Source organism: Aegilops tauschii, chromosome 5 (assembly GCF_002575655.3).
Source record: "Aegilops tauschii subsp. strangulata cultivar AL8/78 chromosome 5, Aet v6.0, whole genome shotgun sequence".
NCBI classification, from domain to species: Eukaryota; Viridiplantae; Streptophyta; class Magnoliopsida; order Poales; family Poaceae; genus Aegilops; species Aegilops tauschii.
In genome coordinates, this window is record NC_053039.3 from 369,472,686 (window position 1) to 369,490,346 (window position 17,661).

General features: G+C 45.1%; 2 protein-coding genes across 11 annotated transcripts; both read left to right on the forward strand.

Moving 5' to 3' along the window:
• The first annotated feature begins 571 nt into the window (after window positions 1-571).
• On the forward strand, window positions 572-4,477 carry LOC141020501 (2-hydroxyisoflavanone dehydratase-like). 10 transcript variants are annotated; one of them, XR_012184868.1, is made up of 4 exons: window positions 572-1,807; window positions 2,439-2,793; window positions 2,912-3,065; window positions 4,084-4,477. XR_012184868.1 is itself a non-coding variant. In XM_045228951.2 (3 exons), exons 1-2 carry the CDS (start codon window positions 869-871, stop codon window positions 2,565-2,567), a joined length of 1,068 nt encoding a protein of 355 aa, XP_045084886.1. In that variant the 5' UTR covers window positions 572-868; the 3' UTR covers window positions 2,568-2,569; window positions 2,912-3,041. The 10 variants fall into 10 exon arrangements, 2 of the variants coding, with proteins under 2 accessions (XP_045084886.1, XP_020192852.1); XR_006664265.2 differs by lacking the exon at window positions 4,084-4,477 and having other exon boundaries at window positions 2,439-2,569; window positions 2,713-2,793; XR_012184869.1 differs by having other exon boundaries at window positions 574-1,877.
• Window positions 4,478-5,204: 727 nt separating this feature from the next.
• On the forward strand, window positions 5,205-7,972 carry LOC109778701 (patatin-like protein 2). The gene is made up of 7 exons (XM_045228950.2): window positions 5,205-5,400; window positions 6,009-6,190; window positions 6,272-6,458; window positions 6,748-6,915; window positions 7,033-7,335; window positions 7,427-7,608; window positions 7,688-7,972. Exons 1-7 carry the CDS (start codon window positions 5,263-5,265, stop codon window positions 7,743-7,745), a joined length of 1,218 nt encoding a protein of 405 aa, XP_045084885.1. The 5' UTR covers window positions 5,205-5,262; the 3' UTR covers window positions 7,746-7,972.
• Window positions 7,973-17,661: the final 9,689 nt, after the last annotated feature.

Here is a 17,661-nt window from a genome sequence, read left to right on the forward strand (position 1 = left end):
GTAGATATGTTGATTGCTGAACCATGTGAAAGGTTTAGAACACCTCGTGTGCATCTTGTTATCTTTCGAGAAAGTATTTATATGTTTATACGATCTAAATAAAGCGCAGATGGTTAGATTTGTTGTGGTAGAACCAACCTATTAGAGTTCAAGTTCTAGACTTGGCACTACGATCATATTTTTTAAAATTTATTTCAGACCTTTGGCGTTGTACGTTCAGTGGGAGGTGACATTTCTATCGAAAGTCTGTGGTGAATTTATCTACCTCAACATGATGTGCCAGCTCAGTCTTTCGAAATTGCTCATATGATAGAGTGTGCGTGCGTTCATATGGGTGAATATATATGCATATGTACGAGCGTCTGTGTAAAAACAAATATGTGATTTCGTAAGAATGGGTAGTTACATGACATATGAAATATTGTGCTTTTCCGTTTTACTCCCTCCGTCCAAAAATACTTGGATAAAAAGGGTTCTAGAACTAAAATACGTTTAGATACATCTTCTTTTATTTATTTTGATGCAAGTATTTCCAGACGGAGGGAGTACATTTGAAGTTGTAGCCGGTGATTTTACATTTTTCCTAAAGGCCATTTTCCATTGGAACCATCGAATTCTTCTACATTATGATTTGCATCCCTCGCAGCCTCACTGATGCCCGGGCGCCGCCGCGGCTGGAGCACCCGCCGCCGCTCTGCCGGTCACCAGCTCATCGCCCCACGGTCAGATAATAGAGTAGATCTTTCCAGATCCAAGGCCTGAACCAGGCAGACACAACGAAAGGACTCCAGCAGTTCACTGATCTCTCCTCTACTCCGTGGACATCCGAATTCCTTCCTTCACCCCGTCCCCCCGATCTCCCCACGCCATGTCCGACACGGGCGCCGGCGGCGACGAGGTCATCCACGACGCCCCCGGCTTCATTCGCGTCTACAAGAGCGGCCGCGTCGAGCGCTTCCTGCGGATCGACTTCGCCCCGCCCTGTACCGACGCCGCCACCGGCGTCTCCTCGAAGGACCTCACCATCCTCCCGGGAGCCGGCGTGTCGGCGAGAATCTACCTCCCGCCTGCCCCCGCCGGCGGCCAACAGGGCAAGCTCCCCGTCCTCGTATTCTTCCATGGTGGTGCCTTCTGCCTCGGCTCGGCGTTCGACGCCGCCGCGTACGGCCACGCCAACCAGCTCGCCGCGCGGGCAGGCGCGATCGTCGTGTCGGTGGAGTACCGCCTCGCGCCGGAGCACCCCGTCCCCGCGCTCTACGGGGACGCCTGGGCGGCGCTCCAGTGGGTGGCCGCGCACGAGGGCGGCCAGGGCGCGGAGCCCTGGCTGACCAACCACGCGGACTTCGGGCGCGTCCACGTGGGCGGCGAGAGCGCCGGCGCCAACATCGCGCACCACGCCGCAATGCGTGCCGGTGCCGAGGAGCTGGGCCACGGCGTGAAGGTGAGCTCGCTCGTGCTGATCCATCCCTACTTCTTGGGGGGCGACAGCTCTGAGTCGGACGAGATGGGCATGGCGTTGCTCGACGAGCTGGTGCGGCTTTGGCCGGTGGTCTGCCCGGGGACCAGTGGGTGCGACGACCCGTGGATCAACCCGATGGCGGAGGGAGCGCCCAGCCTGGCCGGGCTGGGGTGCAAGCGCGCTCTGGTATGCGTTGGGGGCAAGGACGCCATGAGGGGAAGGGGAAGGCTGTACCGTGAGAAATTGATTGGGGGTGGGTGGCAAGGTGAGGTGGAAATCTGGGAGGCGGATGGGCAGGGTCACGGCTTCCATCTCTTCCGGCCGACATGCGCCCAGGCGGAAGCACAGGTCCGCGTCATCGCTGAGTTTTTGGGCCACCGATGAGATCTTCCATTCTGCACTCATTCACATGACCAAGGCAATGTTCTTGAATTGGCTATTGTTGTACACTAGGAAGTTTTGAGTTTTGCTTAAGACATGTTTGTAGCTGTTCTTCAGTATATGTTCAGTTTACTATCATCTGGAGTTCAAATCAAACCAGCTAGTTTGCCATTCTGTTCAATTATAAATTTGTACTCCCTCCGTCCGAAATGCTTGTCGGAGAAATGGATAAAAGTGGATGCATCTAGAACTAAAATATGTGTAGAAACATCTATTTCTCCGACAAGTATTTCGGGACGGAGGGAGTACTTTGAAAGGGTTTAGGCTGCTAAGATATGATTATGAAGTTCTCAAATTGCAGTAGGAGGAGCTTGGCTTTCTCAAGAATAAAAAGGGAATTACTTGTTCGAGCCTGAATCATCATCTTGGAAAAAGCCTTTTCCTATTTATATTTGTGGCTAAAAATGTCTGGTTGGGATGCTGCATAATATATGTTTTTCCATTTCGGCTAGCAGTTCAGGCTTTAATCAAAAGATAATCATTAAGCTTTCTCTGCTGGACATTCCTTCTGATGTTATTTCATTGCATGACATGGCAGACTAAGAGATGTAAGGCTTCTCTTAAAAGTGCAATCCTATTGAGCAACTGTGAAAATGTCGCTGATACAGTGGTGCTGGTCAAGCAGGCCATGACCACTATGACGATCCATCAGTCATACAACCAATAGATGTAAGGCATACTGCAGCACTTCTTGAGTACCTTCATGTTCGATCGTACTCGCAAGAGATGCCCAGCAAATGGCTATAAATGTCATTGTTCAAGGCATGGATAATGTCTTGGATAACCTTTTCCTACATTTCCTGCCGCATCAGGGCGTTGCACAGTGATTCCTTTACTTCTTGCATCATTGCTGTGTCATTGACCAACTGCAGTTTCCTCTGTCAACTGCAAAGGTAATACTGCTTTAGTAAGCTATTTGCGGTATGCAGGAAATATTATACTGTATTGCATAACCAGTACATTGAAAGAAATTGAAGACTAATATAACAGCGACTTAGTTTATCTTTGCAGGTTTACACATATTGATATTGCATTAATATGTTTTCACGAGTCGAGCAAGGTTTTTATGAAAAGAACCTGCATGACAAGAGGGGTCTTCAGTGTCAATGGTGCCAGCAGCCAGACAACAGACTGAACTGAAATGTAGTCAGCACTAGCATGCCAGGTAACTGCTGCATACCTTCTTGTGAATTATGTGAGGATGTATAATTTTCTTGGGATACATATATTGGCCTTACTTTGAAGCAATCACCTGGCTAATTTACAAAACTAACTACTTGCTGCTGATTGTAAGGATGCATAATTTTCTAGGGACACATATCAACCTACTTCGAAGTAGTCACTTGCCTCAGTACAGAACTAACTACTTAGTACTGACATGATGACTTCTCCTTATGTGGCTTTGAAGTGCCATTATTTATTTATTTTGAAACGAATAGGCAAAAGCCTCACATACTTATATTAAAAGAAGAGTTACAATATGTACAAGGGTCTCTGGCTACAAAAGCAAGATTTGATAATCCTTAATGGCATCGGTAATGAAAAATTGTACTGCTAGTAGCAACTGGCTGGAACTAGTTCTACAGCTCACTTTTCTGTACATCGCATGATCCAAACTCAGCAAGATGGGTGATATCATCAATATTTTCTGGGAGCCTCCACTCTTCCAGTGTTCTGAAAAATCCATGTGATGTCTTTCTCTTGATTGGTACTTCTCGACATCTCCAACATCCTCAGGCCCAAAGAAAGAAAATGAATCATCAGTGGCATCTTGGAGGCCATGCATACTCATTTCCAGCTTCTGAGCATGCTGAAGAGTTTCTGCCATGCTACCTCCATGACAGACCACTTGATTATCTAAATATGTAAATCATTTCTCATCTTCCAGAGAACCCACAACAATGCTAAGGATATTCACGTTAACTATTACTGGCATGCCATGCATTATATCTGTTTATCTTGATTTATGCAGTGAGTTTCCATGGCTCTATCTGACTACAGTTCCGTCCATATAAGCTAGCAGTATCAGTTGTTTTAATATTTAGTCTTCACCTCCCATGTAGGAAAAGCTATGCAGTAACTTCACATTGTTTTATCTGACTGCAATTGCATGGTTGCGCCCATATAAGTTTGCACAATGAATTGTTTTAACTTTTGTTCTCCATCTTCCATGTATGAATCAGAGAAAGCGTGACTGGAAACTAGGTTATTCGGTGATGAAGCGAAGTAAGTTAGGTTTATTTGAATTTGGTAGATAATTTGTTGTTTTGATTTTTTTTTCTGCAAGGGACAAAGAATAGTATGTATCTGATGCAAAATAGATTGTTCTTGAATTAACTACTCTGGATTTGTGATAAATATTTTCCATCGTTACCATTCCTACGTTTTCTTCCTCTGGGAATCAAACGAATATTCTAATATTTATTTGTTCACGGGATCTTAAATCTAATTGTTTTTCACAATATGATATTTTAAATTATCACATGATATCTTACTTGACTGGCTACATCACCTTTCCTTACACATTTTACCTAGCCAAAGCTGAACGTTACACCATTTCTCAAAAATAAAATAAAATAATTGAAGACTTACATAAGTTCGTCGGATCTAGACAACAATCTTATGTACTTAACTAGGATATCATTTGGGTACAACGTGGATGAGAATACGTAATCAATGATGCAACAACCGTCCAGCTAAAAGTAAACTGGCACAAATTGAATGCCACCATGTTTTTTCCCCATTGCTGCATACTGCCTAAAATTCAAATGCTTCAGCAGTGCAGGTTCCTCGATATCATCCTCAAAGGGCATGCCTAAGACATCCCATTTAAGTCAATCAACTCGTACTAGTACACAAATTGTTCATCATATTATTTAGATTGCGTGCATCGCAAGTATGGCCATATTGTGACAGAGCACAAAGCTAAGATTTATTAGCTCCATGCAAGTTTAGGCCAACTTTCTAACAGGACCAACACTTGGGTCATGGAAATTCTCTTTTCCTGGCAGCGCCTTCAGGGCACTAGAATTGCCCCTAGTCCAAGGGCAACTGAGAAAGAGACATTTGTCCTTCTTGCATTCGAACCTCATATTTTCAACAGAAAATAAAGCGTGCACTTTTGCAACTTTAATTCTACACATCTTCTCATGAATGAAGATTATTAAGATCGTATTATCGCACGTTTAAGTTATTCGTAATGACTATTCCTGAATGTTATAGACCTACACTACCTGCATTACCACGAAAGTTCTCATCCAAAGTCTATTAATACGTGTGCTCTACATTAACTTGAGGACTCAAAATTGCCGTCCTTGGAGAACTACAATTCTGTGCAACCTACCCTTGAAGAGTGCAGAGATATGGAGACTGGAAAACATATCTTGTGCAGACAACCACCAACTTATGGCAACCTCATCACAATTCTCTCGATCGATGGCGGAGGGATTCGAGGAATCATTCCAGCTGTTGCTCTTGCCTTTCTAGAATCAGAGTTGCAGGTAAACCTGTAGTTATGTAGCACGATTGATTTTCATATCTTGTGATATTGGCAATTTGACAAGGCAACACTTACCTGGTGAGAAATATAATAGATTAGAACTCCATGTTCCATATGTCGCATCAGATGAAATAAGCTTGCAATTTGGTTTTTTGGTTTGTTTAAAGTTCAAACTCTCAGGGTTTAACTCAATTCACTAACCATATCTTATTAACTTTAACTGTAAAGTTACTTCCATAAGCCAAGTAAATCTTAAAGTTTGCATTAGTGTCGCAATTAGGGTGCTGTCTTGTTGTTGTCTGCTCCCTACTCTTTTATTGTTATTTATGCACATGTAGATGTTGAGCAGTTGCAGTCGTGCAGAAGATTCAAATTCTTGGAAAATTGGATTTATATTTTGTATTACATCAGTTCAATATTCTGCTAATGCTAGTTCTGTATTTCTGGTTCTTTTATCTCTACTGGACTGGTGGACTGAATATACTTGATGTGTAACAATGATTTTGTTTCCATCTGCCCCAGCATATGCTCCTTTCTTTAGAAACGCATTAATTTTCAATTGACGCTCTTGATTGCATCCCACTGAAACTGTTATGTTAACTTCTAAAGAAACTTGATGGAGAGGAAGCCCGGTTAGCAGACTACTTTGATGTCATTGCTGGGACCAGCACAGGGGGACTTGTGACTGCGATGCTCACTGCACCAAATAAGAAGAGAAGACCACTTTTTGCGGCGAAGGATATTCAAGCATTTTATATGAACCATGCTCCCAGGATTTTCCCACAGCTCAGGTGAACGATAAATTATGGTTTTTGACTTCTTGTTGATTTGATTGTGAACTTGTCCAGTAACACATATTGTCTGTTTTTTAGGGGTGTATTTGGTAGGATAATGAGGATACTTCGCTCATTGTCAGGACCTTATTATGATGGTAAGTACCTTCATGAAGTTGTGAGAAAGAAGTTAGGAAGTGCCAGGCTGCATCAGACGTTAACAAATGTGGTAATACCAACTTTCGACATCAAGCGGCTGCAACCAACCATTTTTTCGTCGTATGAGGTTTCCCTCTTTCCCTCTCTCAAATCTTTCAGGAGTCCTAATTTGAGCACCTGTAAAATATGGTACATGTTTCTTTGTATTGGATGCTAGTTATAGTAAGCGAGAACCAATTCATTTTAATGGCACAAGAAACACATGCTACTAAAATGTGTATTTCTTTGTTTTCTCTGTAAATTTACTTCAAAGGGAGAACATATATATGAGGCAGTAGTGAGAGGTCGAGAACTTCCATTAATCCTCCATGATGGAGATTTTGCACAAAAATGAACTTTCTATTATCATGTGACAGGTTAAGAAGAAGAAGAAGAACACAATGAATGCTTTGTTATCAGATATTTGCATCAGCACGTCCGCTGCTCCAACTTATTTGCCTGCGCATTACTTCAAGACTGAAGATTCTCATGGAAACATCAAGGAGTTTAATCTTATTGATGGGGGAGTAGCTGCCAATAATCCGGTACTATAGCTGCCTGTAGTTTTGCATAACATACAGCATGCAGCATGTGCTTGATTTGACTGAAGAAAAATCTTGAAATTTTGAAATAGACCTAATATCTGTCTTTGTTGTGTTTAGGCCTTAGTTGCCATTGGAGAAGTAAGCAAGCAGATATTCAAGCAAGATCCAGATTTCTTCCCAATAAAACCTATGGACTATGGCCGGTTTTTGGTCATTTCACTTGGCACAGGCTCATCAAAATTTGAAGAGAAGTACGATGCACAAAAGGCTAAATCATGGGGAGTGTTGGATTGGTTACTTAGCAGTGGATCTACACCATTAGTAGACATTTTCACACGGGCAAGTGCAGATATGGTGGATATTCACATTGCTTCTGTTTTCAAAGCCTTACATTCGGAGCAGAACTATCTGAGAATTCAAGTAAGTAAATGCAGGCACCTTATTTGTACTGTACAAAGTAACCAATAAATCAGCTTCCTTTTACTCAGAGAATACCATTTCTACATGACAGGATGATAAACTACGGGGGACACTCTCTTCAGTTGATGTTGCCACCAAGGATAACTTGGAGAAACTTGTCAATGTTGGAGAGATGCTGCTAAAGAAACCTGTCTCACGGGCAAATTTGGAGACTGGCCAGATGGTGCCTGCTTGTAGTGACACAGAGGAGACCAATGAGGAAGCACTCAAGAGGTGAGCTTGCGACCACCTATCAGGTTACTGTAATTGCAGTATGCATCTACTTATGAGCTAATAAGCACCTTATTTCCAGATTTGCAAAGCTGTTGTCTGATGAAAAGCAAATTCGCCAAGCAAGATCACCAAAATGAAGTCCGATCTCTTTTGTGTCAATGCTCTGCCAGAGATTTTATTTTCTCTGCATGACATACACCAGTCACCAATTAGTTGATATGTTTGTTGAAGTTGCACTGTAATGTAGTTAAATAAATGTGTAGTGAGGCATACTGACTGCTATAGCTTGATAATGTCAGGCGCCGATGGCTTTATTGATATGTAAATACAAATGTTCTTTTAAATAAAACTAAGCATTTAATTAGTGTTCTGTTGTGTTATCGATTCCACTGGTTTTATGTCAGCCGATGAGTTCTGAAGGATTTCAGACCGACCATGCGGCGGGACATTCGGAATAAAGAGATAGCCGCCGGGCTGCATGGCACAAGTACCTGGTACGATTTCGCTTCGCTTTGTACGTAGAAGTAGTTAAACCTATCTCTGCTTTGGGTAATGAGTATCAAGCAAGTGAGATGCCTTTTGAAGAAGAACGCTTTACCCTTTGGTACTTCTTGAGATACTGCTGTTGGGAATTGTCAAAGAGACATCTAATTCTTATAGGGTTTGCAGCATGGACAGACTGGATAAATAAATAGCAAAGCGCTTCACTAACTCAAAGCAGTTCATTTTTATTGGAGCACACGCTTTCCAGGGCAACAGGCTCTTCTGTGATTGAGTACCTTTTAGCTTAGTTTGAAAGTTCAAACTCATCACTACTTTCTTGCAATGCGCTTTTTTTTTGTTTGTGAAATGCTGTAGTGGCACTATTCTGTGATCCTGGTATACTACTATACTCTGCCAAGTTGGATTTGTTAACATTGCAGCATCCAAGGGGCAACATCGTGGGCTGCAGGATGGCTGGAACTGAATATTTTGATATGGATACTACGGGTGGGTAGCCTTTCAAAGCGGGGCTAAGCATGTGCTCTCGACCACTCAATCCCTAGATTGGTGATCTGTAACCATCACCCATCAAATTTTGAGCACCAAAAGATCTGATCAACGACCAACAATTCGCAGTGTGAAGTAGGTATAACTGTCAACTTTTGGAAACACAAATTTTCCATCAACACATAAATATAGCTATAGTTTTAAAGCTGATACAATTGGGGATTTCGGAATCCAAGTGGATGGTAGCAAAATATGTTCAATTAACTAGAAATCTTGGAGCTCTTCTAGCCAGTCATGGGGGTTCCTTGGTTGGTGGTGCCACAATGCTACATTAGATCGACCATAGGTTTTTTGGGGGAAAAGGCAAATCTGGCAAGCATTTCTTCAAACCCGTAGACTTTTCATGTTAGCGGCCTGCACCGCTTGAGTGCTCTAAACCGTTGATCTGAGCCATTGCCCGTACACCGTACATGAAATATATTTCTTCTCTAGTCATAGGCTACATATGAAGTTTATGATCAAAAGGTGACCCCTCCTTGTTCCGGGGAGCCAGCTAATGTGCTTGGCTGGTCGAAAGCTGTGTCTCTCGATCGATGCGTGTCCAAGCAACGAAGATTCCCAGATTATGCCATGCAAACGATGCTGCCCTTTTCCGAGATCCTCGCAGTAAGTGTTTCTCAACTCTTAAGTGGGTTACTTTTCCTTTCTGATGATGTTAGTTACTTTTCCCTCCATGAGAATGCAAAAACAAATTGAGTTTAACAGACTGCATCCTCTGCATCTGTCCATGCATCAGTTCAGTACTCTTCCTTTTTCTGCACTAATCTCCCATAGTCAAATGTGCACGTTTACAAGATGAACATTTAGTTTCTTGACTGTGGCAGAGGCATGTGAAAAAATTGGACTCTGGTGAAAATGACATGCATGGTGTTTGGTGCACCATGGCAATGGTGTACTTCATGGTTGCTTCTTCATGTGGCCTTTTGGGTTTTGAGGAGCCCTCAGATTGCACGGAGCTGGGCTGGCTACCTTTCTAGTAGTTTGTATACTCCTTGGATCTTTAAGATAGGTCTTGCCTATTACTTAAAATATTGCACGCCATATGAGAACAGAGCGCCGCTCTGTTGGTAAGCTCTGCGGGTGCGCACGCTGCCCACCCAGGTTCCTCCGATCCAGCGGTTGCTCAGGTTGCATCTTCTACTACAAAAATATGCCGCCATGGGGCATGGGCTAGTGTCCTGGCTGGTATCGTTCTTTTTCGAAAATATACATTGCAATGCCATAGCACTTCCTCTCCTATAAATTGACGCTGGGCGCGAAGCTCTCAAATCAAGCTAATAAGCCCAAGCAAGAGGAGCAGCAGCATACCAGTGTCTAGTGCCGCAAAACCCTGTCTGTGCCTCCAAAAGACCACCTTAGTTGTTGGTTCTTCAGTTACATGGCGGGTTCCAAGCATGTCTCGTCGTGCACCTGCATTCTGATCATGTTGGTCGTGTCGAGCCACCTGGCGTCGTGCCCGTGCGAGGCGAGGAGGCTGATGGCGGCGTCGGCGAAGATCAACGGCGATGAGGCATGCATGTCAGCTGGGTGCCGTGCCGTGCAAGGTACTGCTAGTGGTACTGCGGAGGCGACGTGGAAGATGGCGACCACCGACAGCCGTGGAACCGCGCCTGGGCACAGCCCGGGGATCGGCAACAAGCTGCACGCTGCAGGGACGGTCACCGTTAAGCGAAACTAAGCGCAACATGCTGGATGGGTACAGAGTTCTTGTTTATATGAATGAACTTTCTCTTGATTTGTATTCCTCGTTCATTGTATTCCATTTCATGTGTGATGTGTATATAGTTTTAGAAAGCAAAGAAAAACGTGTGACGTGTATTTCCTTTTCACTGGAATAAAGTTTGTGCATTGCCTTCTCTTCTTCGGAGTGCTACTGTGTTATTGTCTCTGACAACATAAGGGTGTGGTTGGCAACATTCTAAGACATGCTGAGTGTCGACATATTGAGTACATGCATCTGTTGTTGTTTGGTAGTGATGTATGTGCTGGAACATGCTGAGCTAAGACTTTGTTTGGTAGGGAGCGGGTTAGTTGCCAAAGGAATCACCGGAGTAGGTTGCCATCGAGGAGAAGGGTGGAGTGCGGCTGGGTGTCTCTCATGGCTGGTAGGGAGCTTGAGAGCGAGAGGAGAAATGGAGAGGAGAGGTAACCCTAGTAGGCCTCTTTGGGGCGTGGGGATCCTTCAAGCGAAGCATGCCGAGGAGCGAATGAGTGTTGGGGCGTTCTCTCCTCGTGCAGACTAGGAGGGGTATTTGGGCCGGGTTCGTGCAGGCCGAGGAGGGCCCATGCAGGCTAAAGAAACGAATGATTGATTTGTGGTCGTGTTTTGCATGCGCGAGGGCCTCCATTCCTTCCTCTGGTGATTTCTTCTTTGCCTCGGCGGGACCCCTGGTAGTCGGTCATGGTTGACTTCACCTTCAGTGCTCGTGAGCGCCCTCCTGCTCCCCTCTGATTTGTGTTGTCCACCTTCTTGCCTTCCTTCTATGGCGCGGGCGGTGGGTGGACTGGCGGCGGTGTGGTCTTGTTGCTCGCTGGCGCGCAAGTGGTGTTGGCACTGCGCCGTTGGTGGTTTTGTCCCGGGGATGCTTGAGCTCCAATTACCATTATGGTGGTGGTCGTCGTAGTAGTCGTGTTTGGGTTGGTGGCTGGCTGTTCTTGAGGTTCTCGCAGTGGATGTTTCTTGTTTCTCATGCCTTGTGCTATTCATTTGCTCTAGTCTAGGTTGTCTTGAATTCTCATGTTGTTTTCGGTCGCGCGCGCGTCTAGACAATATAAGGGCGGCGAATTGCTTGGGTAGCGTCATTTTATGTTGATGTAGTTGTACTCATTGTTATCGCATGCATGCAACTCTTCCGCATGATTTTTATTGCAGATGAACTCGAGAAAGAATTGTCAGATACATAGAAAAAACCCTACGAATCGACATCAAGAAGGCATAAAGCTGCGCCGTCCGTGCGATCAACATAGAGAGAAGCCATGATTCTCTCATGCATGGCTGTCAACAAAAGAAGCGATGCTATATTCTCCCATGCATGTGGGTACCCTTTTCTCTCATGCAGATGGTACCTGCAGCAATTAACTACCCCAACCTTCCGAAAGAAGCTAATCTAGTCGAGCTCCGTATAGCTGTGCTGCGGTGAGGAATCTCTCGACGCTTTGCTGCACGGGATCCTCCCGGCTAGATCTACTAACCAGCAAGAAGTACTAGCTAGTACTAGTAGTATATCTTTCTCCAGGCTAGCTAATGGCAAGCTGGATTCGGGGACCGGGCATTTGACAGCAACCGGAGGGGCGCTGTGGATCCACCGTGAGCGGTATATTCCCACTGTCGTCGCCGCCTTTGACCTCCCTGCCACCACAGGCTTCGCCGAATCACTGGCCAGTGTCGATCGCTGTCCTGCGTCCGTTCGTGGTCTGACCGCTGGCCAGTGTTCGAAGGGTGAGTGAGCTTTTCTTTTTATAGCGAGTTCCTCGCTCTCAGCCGCCGGTGTCATACCCTCTCATGTTATTCTTTCGACATGTCGTACTCTCTCATGTTACCTCACAAGAAAGTACGCGCTGGCACTAGTGGGAGTATAGAACCATGTAACATGCCGGGCACCTACCGGAGAGAGGCCTGTGGGGTGCATGCGGCCCTAGCTCGCGGGGCCGCGAGTTGCCCTGCAAGCTAGGAGAGCGTGGATCTCACAGAGTTCCCTTCATTTGCAAATAAGTGACTTAGTTCGAATCACTTACTCCCTTCGTCCGGAAATACTTGTCTTAGAAATGGTTATATCTAGACTTATTATAGATACATACATTTTACCCATTTTTAGGACAAGTATTTTCGGACGGAGGGGGTATTTCTGAATGGAGGTAGTACTAAAACCTCTGCTCTTGATTTTATGGGTTTTTTTTCTTCACTGAAGGTGGAACAGCAAGGAGCATATTTTTTTTTCCTTTGGCAGGCTTATCTGTTGGGAAATCATCCTTTCGGGAGGGCAAAATCGTCATCACTAACACTCCGATAATCATTGCGATTTCATCTCCATCACCATCTTCACCAACATCGTCATCCATCTCCAACCCTAGCCTCCAGTCTATGAACTATACCTTGGATCCTTCATTGAAATTACTTTCTGGTGTTGATTACTTCTTCCAGTTGCCGCTTAAAGGTTTGTTGATGAAATATTCGTATGTTCAAATTGTTATTCATATTATCATCTCCACTGATCATGATCTGTATGATGGCTTGTGAGTAGTCCGTTACGTTCCTGATGACATGGGATAAGCCTTGTTACTAGTAATCATGTGAAGTTGAATAAAGTTCAATGTCTTGATATTATGTTCTGGTGAAATTCTCTAGTGGTGGTGTGCGAACGTTGAACCCACATCACTTCACCGTAAGGGCGCACTGTGTGATTAGTTTATATATGATGGATGGTTTGAGTGACATATATTACCAAACCCTAATTTTATGACCTATTACATAATAGGTTGTTTCGAACCCATAAGTTATGTTAATTACTCTTGTGCATTTGACTAACTGTGGATGCTTGCATAGAGGGTATAATCATAAGTATGTTGTCGAGGGGCCTCTGAACAATGACAACATTAGCCGAGGTGCTGGGGACCTAATACGTCCATTTTGCATCATGTTTTACTATTGTTATTTATAATGTTTTTATGCATAACAATGATTTATGGAGTAATTCTAATGCCTTTTCTCTCATAACATGCAAGGTTTACACAAAAAGAGAGAATACCGGCAACTGGAATTCTGGGCCTGAAAAAGCTACGTCAGAGATACCTATTCTGCACACTCCAAATGAGCTGAAATTTTACGGAAAATTATTTTAGAATATATAATAAATATGGAGCAAATAACTACGAGAGGGGGCTGCCTGGTGCCCACAAGACACCAGGGCGTGCCAGGACCCCCAGGCGCGCCCTGGTGGGTGGTGGGCAGCCCAGCCCATCTCCGGTGCCCATCTTCTGGTACATAAGGTCTTTTAACCTAGAAAAATAATAAGGAGAGGACTTTCGGGACGGGGCGCCACCGTCTCGAGGCGAAACTTGGGCAGGAGCACTTTTTCCCTCCCGCGGAGCGATTCCGCCGGGGGAACTTCCCTCTCAAAGGGGGAAATCGAAGCCATCGTCATCACCAACAACCCTCTCATCTTTGGGAGGCCAATCTCCATCAACATCTTCAATAGCACCATCTCATCTCAAACCCTAGTTCATCTCTTGCGTTCAATCTTTGTACCGGAACCTCAGATTGGTACCTGTGGGTGACTAGTAGTGTTGATTACATCTTGTAGCTCATTACTATTTGGTTTATTTGGTGGAAGATTATATGTTTAGATCCATTATGCTATTTAATACTCCTCTGATCTTGAGCATGAATATCATTTGTAGTAGTTACTTTTGTTCTTGAGGTCACGGGAGAAGTCATGTTGCAAGTAATCATGTGAATTTAATATGTGTTCGATATTTTGATGATATGTATGTTGTGATTTCCTTAGTGGTGTTATGTGAACGTCGACTACATGACACTTCACCATCTTTGGGCCTAAGGGAATGCATTGTGGAGTAGCTATTAGATGATGGGTTACTAGAGTGACAGAAGCCTAAACCCTAGTTTATGCTCTATTTCGTAAGGGACTGATTTGGATCCATATGTTTAACGCTATGGTTAGATTTTATTTTTAATACTTTTCTCGTAGTTGCGGATGCTTGCGAGGGGATTAATCATAAGTGGGAGGCTTGTTCAAGTAAGAACAACACCCAAGCACCGGTCCACCCACATATCAAATTATCAAAGTAGCGAACGCAAATCAAACTAACACGATGAAAGTGACTAGATAAAATTCCCGTGTACTCTCAAGAACGCTTTGCTTATTATAAGAGACCGTTTTGGCCTGTCCTTGGCTACAAAAAGGATTGGGCTACCTTGCAGCACTTCATTTACCGTTATTGTTACTTGTCCATTACAAAATATCTTGCTATCAAACTACCTGTTACCGACAATTTCAGTCCTTGCCAAAATTACCTTGCTGAAAACTACTTGCCATTTTTTTTCTGCTCCTCGTTGGGTTTGACACTTACTTATCGAAAGGACTATGATTGATCCCCTATACTTGTGGGTCATCAGGACCGCCGACGGCCGTGGTTTAGCCTTGGTGATAACAAGATCGGTGGGCAGTCCTGACTGTGAAGCCAGATCAGCCGTAGTGGATGGAGGCGATGGAAGGTTTGGACCTTCTGTTTGTCATACCGGGGAATTTACTTCCCTGGCATTTTTTTGGTCTCGGCCTCAACCTCCGGAGGCCCTTGCTTTAGGTGCAGGCGGATTTGAAATGGTACCGTGCAGCGGCATCAAGTCATCAGCGGGCTGGTTGACTTCTCCAGCGTTATCCTCCTCAGGTGCAAGCGGGTTTGAAATGGTACCGTGCAGCAGCATCAAGTCATCGGCGGGCTGATTGGCTTCTCTAGTGTCATCCTCCTCCGTAGCCACAACGATGGAGGTGAAGTCCGGAGGAGGTGGAGGAGCCTGAGCGACTAGCTTGGCTATCAAGGCTCCCATGTCTGTATGGTGGGTGGTGTCGAGAGACACGATGGATGTTCCTATAGGGGTGCCAGGCAGGTCCGTGCCAAGATCGCGCGGCGGCCTGCAGTACAAGACGCGTTGAAAATGAATAAGGATTAAAGGCAGTTATAGTTGGCAGTTCGGCTGTGAAAATACTTATAGGTAGACGCCGGCTTGACGTGGAAGTTTCGACCTGTGCACCTTCTGGCACTTCTCCCGCCCAATGTCATTCGGTGGGTCCTGTTCGACGGCACTAGAACCCGAGGCTTTGTCATCTCGGTTGCAATGACCAGCTCAAAGGCGTTGGGATCAGCCTCCTCGGTCTCACTGCTAGACTCCTCCATGACTTCCTTGTGGTCGGAATCAAGGTCGACCTCGTGGTCACACATACAGAACGCCAATTCAAAGCCCTTTCGTTGATCCCCACAACAAAATACACCGGGTTGCAAGGCTCTTGCTGTTGGGGAACGCAGTAATTTCAAAAAAATTCCACGCACACGCAAGATCTATCATGGTGATGCATAGCAACAAGAGGGGAGAGTGTAGTCCACGTACCCTCGTAGACCATAAGCGGAAGCGTTATGACAACGCGGTTGATGTAGACGTACGTCTTCATGACCCGACCGATCCTAGTACCGAAAGTACGGCACCTCCACGATCTGCACACATTCGGCTCGGTGACGTCCCACAAACTCTCGATCCAACTGAGTGTCGAGGGAGAGCTTCGTCAGCACGACGGCGTGATGACGGTGATGATGAAGCTACCGGCACAGGGCTTCGCCTAAGCACTGCAACGATATGATCGAGGTGGATTATGGTGGAGGGGGGCACCGCACACGGCTAAGAGATCAATGATCAACTTGTGTGTCTATGGGGTGCCCCCTCCCCCGTATATAAAGGAGTGGAGGAGGGGGGAGGGCCGGCCCTCTATGGCGCGCCCTGGAGGAGTCCTACTCCCACCGGGAGTAGGATTCCCCCCTTCCCTAGTTGGACTAGGAGAGAAGGAAGGGGGATAGAGGGAGGAAGGAAAGGGGGGCGCCGCCCCCCCTTCCTAGTCCAGTTCGGACCAGAGGGGGAGGGGCGCGCGGCCTGCCCTGTCTGCCCCTCTCTCTCCACTAAAGCCCATTAGGGCCCATATACTCCCCGGGGGGTTCCGGTAACCCCCCGGGTACTTCGGTATATGCCCGAACTCACTCGGAACCATTCTGATGTCCAAACATAGTCATCCAATATATCGATCTTTATGTCTCGACAATTTCGAGACTCCTCGTCATGTCCGTGATCATATCCGGGACTCCGAACTACCTTCGGTAAATCAAAACACATAAACTCATAATACTGATCGTCACCGAACGTTAAGCGTGCGGACCCTACGGGTTCGAGAACTATGTAGACATGACTGAGACTCATCTCTGGTCAATAACCAATGGCGGAACCTGGATGCTCATATTGGTTCCTACATATTCTACAAAGATCTTTTATCGGTCAAACCGCATAACAACATACGTTGTTCCCTTTGTCATCGGTATGTTACTTGCCCGAGATTCGATCGTCGGTATCTCAATACCTAGTTCAATCTCGTTATCGGCAAGTCTCTTTACTCGTTCCGTAATGCATCATCCCGTAACTAACTCATTAGTTACAATGCTTGCAAGGCTTATAGTGATGTGCTTTACCGAGAGGGCCCAGAGATACCTCTCCGACAATCGGAGTGACAAATCCTAATCTTGATCTATGCCAACTCAACAAACACCATCGTAGACACCTGTAGAGCATCTTTATAGTCACCCAGTTATGTTGTGACATTTGATAGCACACTAAGTGTTCCTCCGGTATTCGGGAGTTGCATAATCTCATAGTCATAGGAACATGTATAAGTTATGAAGAAAGCAATAGCAACAAACTAAACGATCATCGTGCTAAGCTAACGGATGGGTCAAGTCAATCACATCATTCTCTAATGATGTGATCCCGTTCATCAAATGACAACTCTTTGTCCATGGCTAGGAAACTTAACCATCTTTGATTAACGAGCTAGTCAAGTAGAGGCATACTAGTGACACTCTGTTTGTTTATATATATATATTCACACATGTACTAAGTTTCCGGTTAATACAAATCTAGCATGAATAAGAAACATTTATCATGATATAAGGAAACATAAATAACAACTTTATTATTACCTCTAGGGCATATTTCCTTCAGTCTCCCACTTGCACTAGAGTTAATAATCTAGATTACATTGTAATGATTCTAACACCCATGGAGTCTTGGTGCTGATCATGTTTTGCTCGTGAGAGAGGCTTAGTCAACGAGTCTGCAACATTCAGATCCGTATGTACTTTGCAAATCTCGATGTCTCCCTTCTTGACTTGGCCGCGGATGGAATTGAAGCGTCTCTTGATGTGCTTGGTTCTCTTGTGAAATCTGGATTC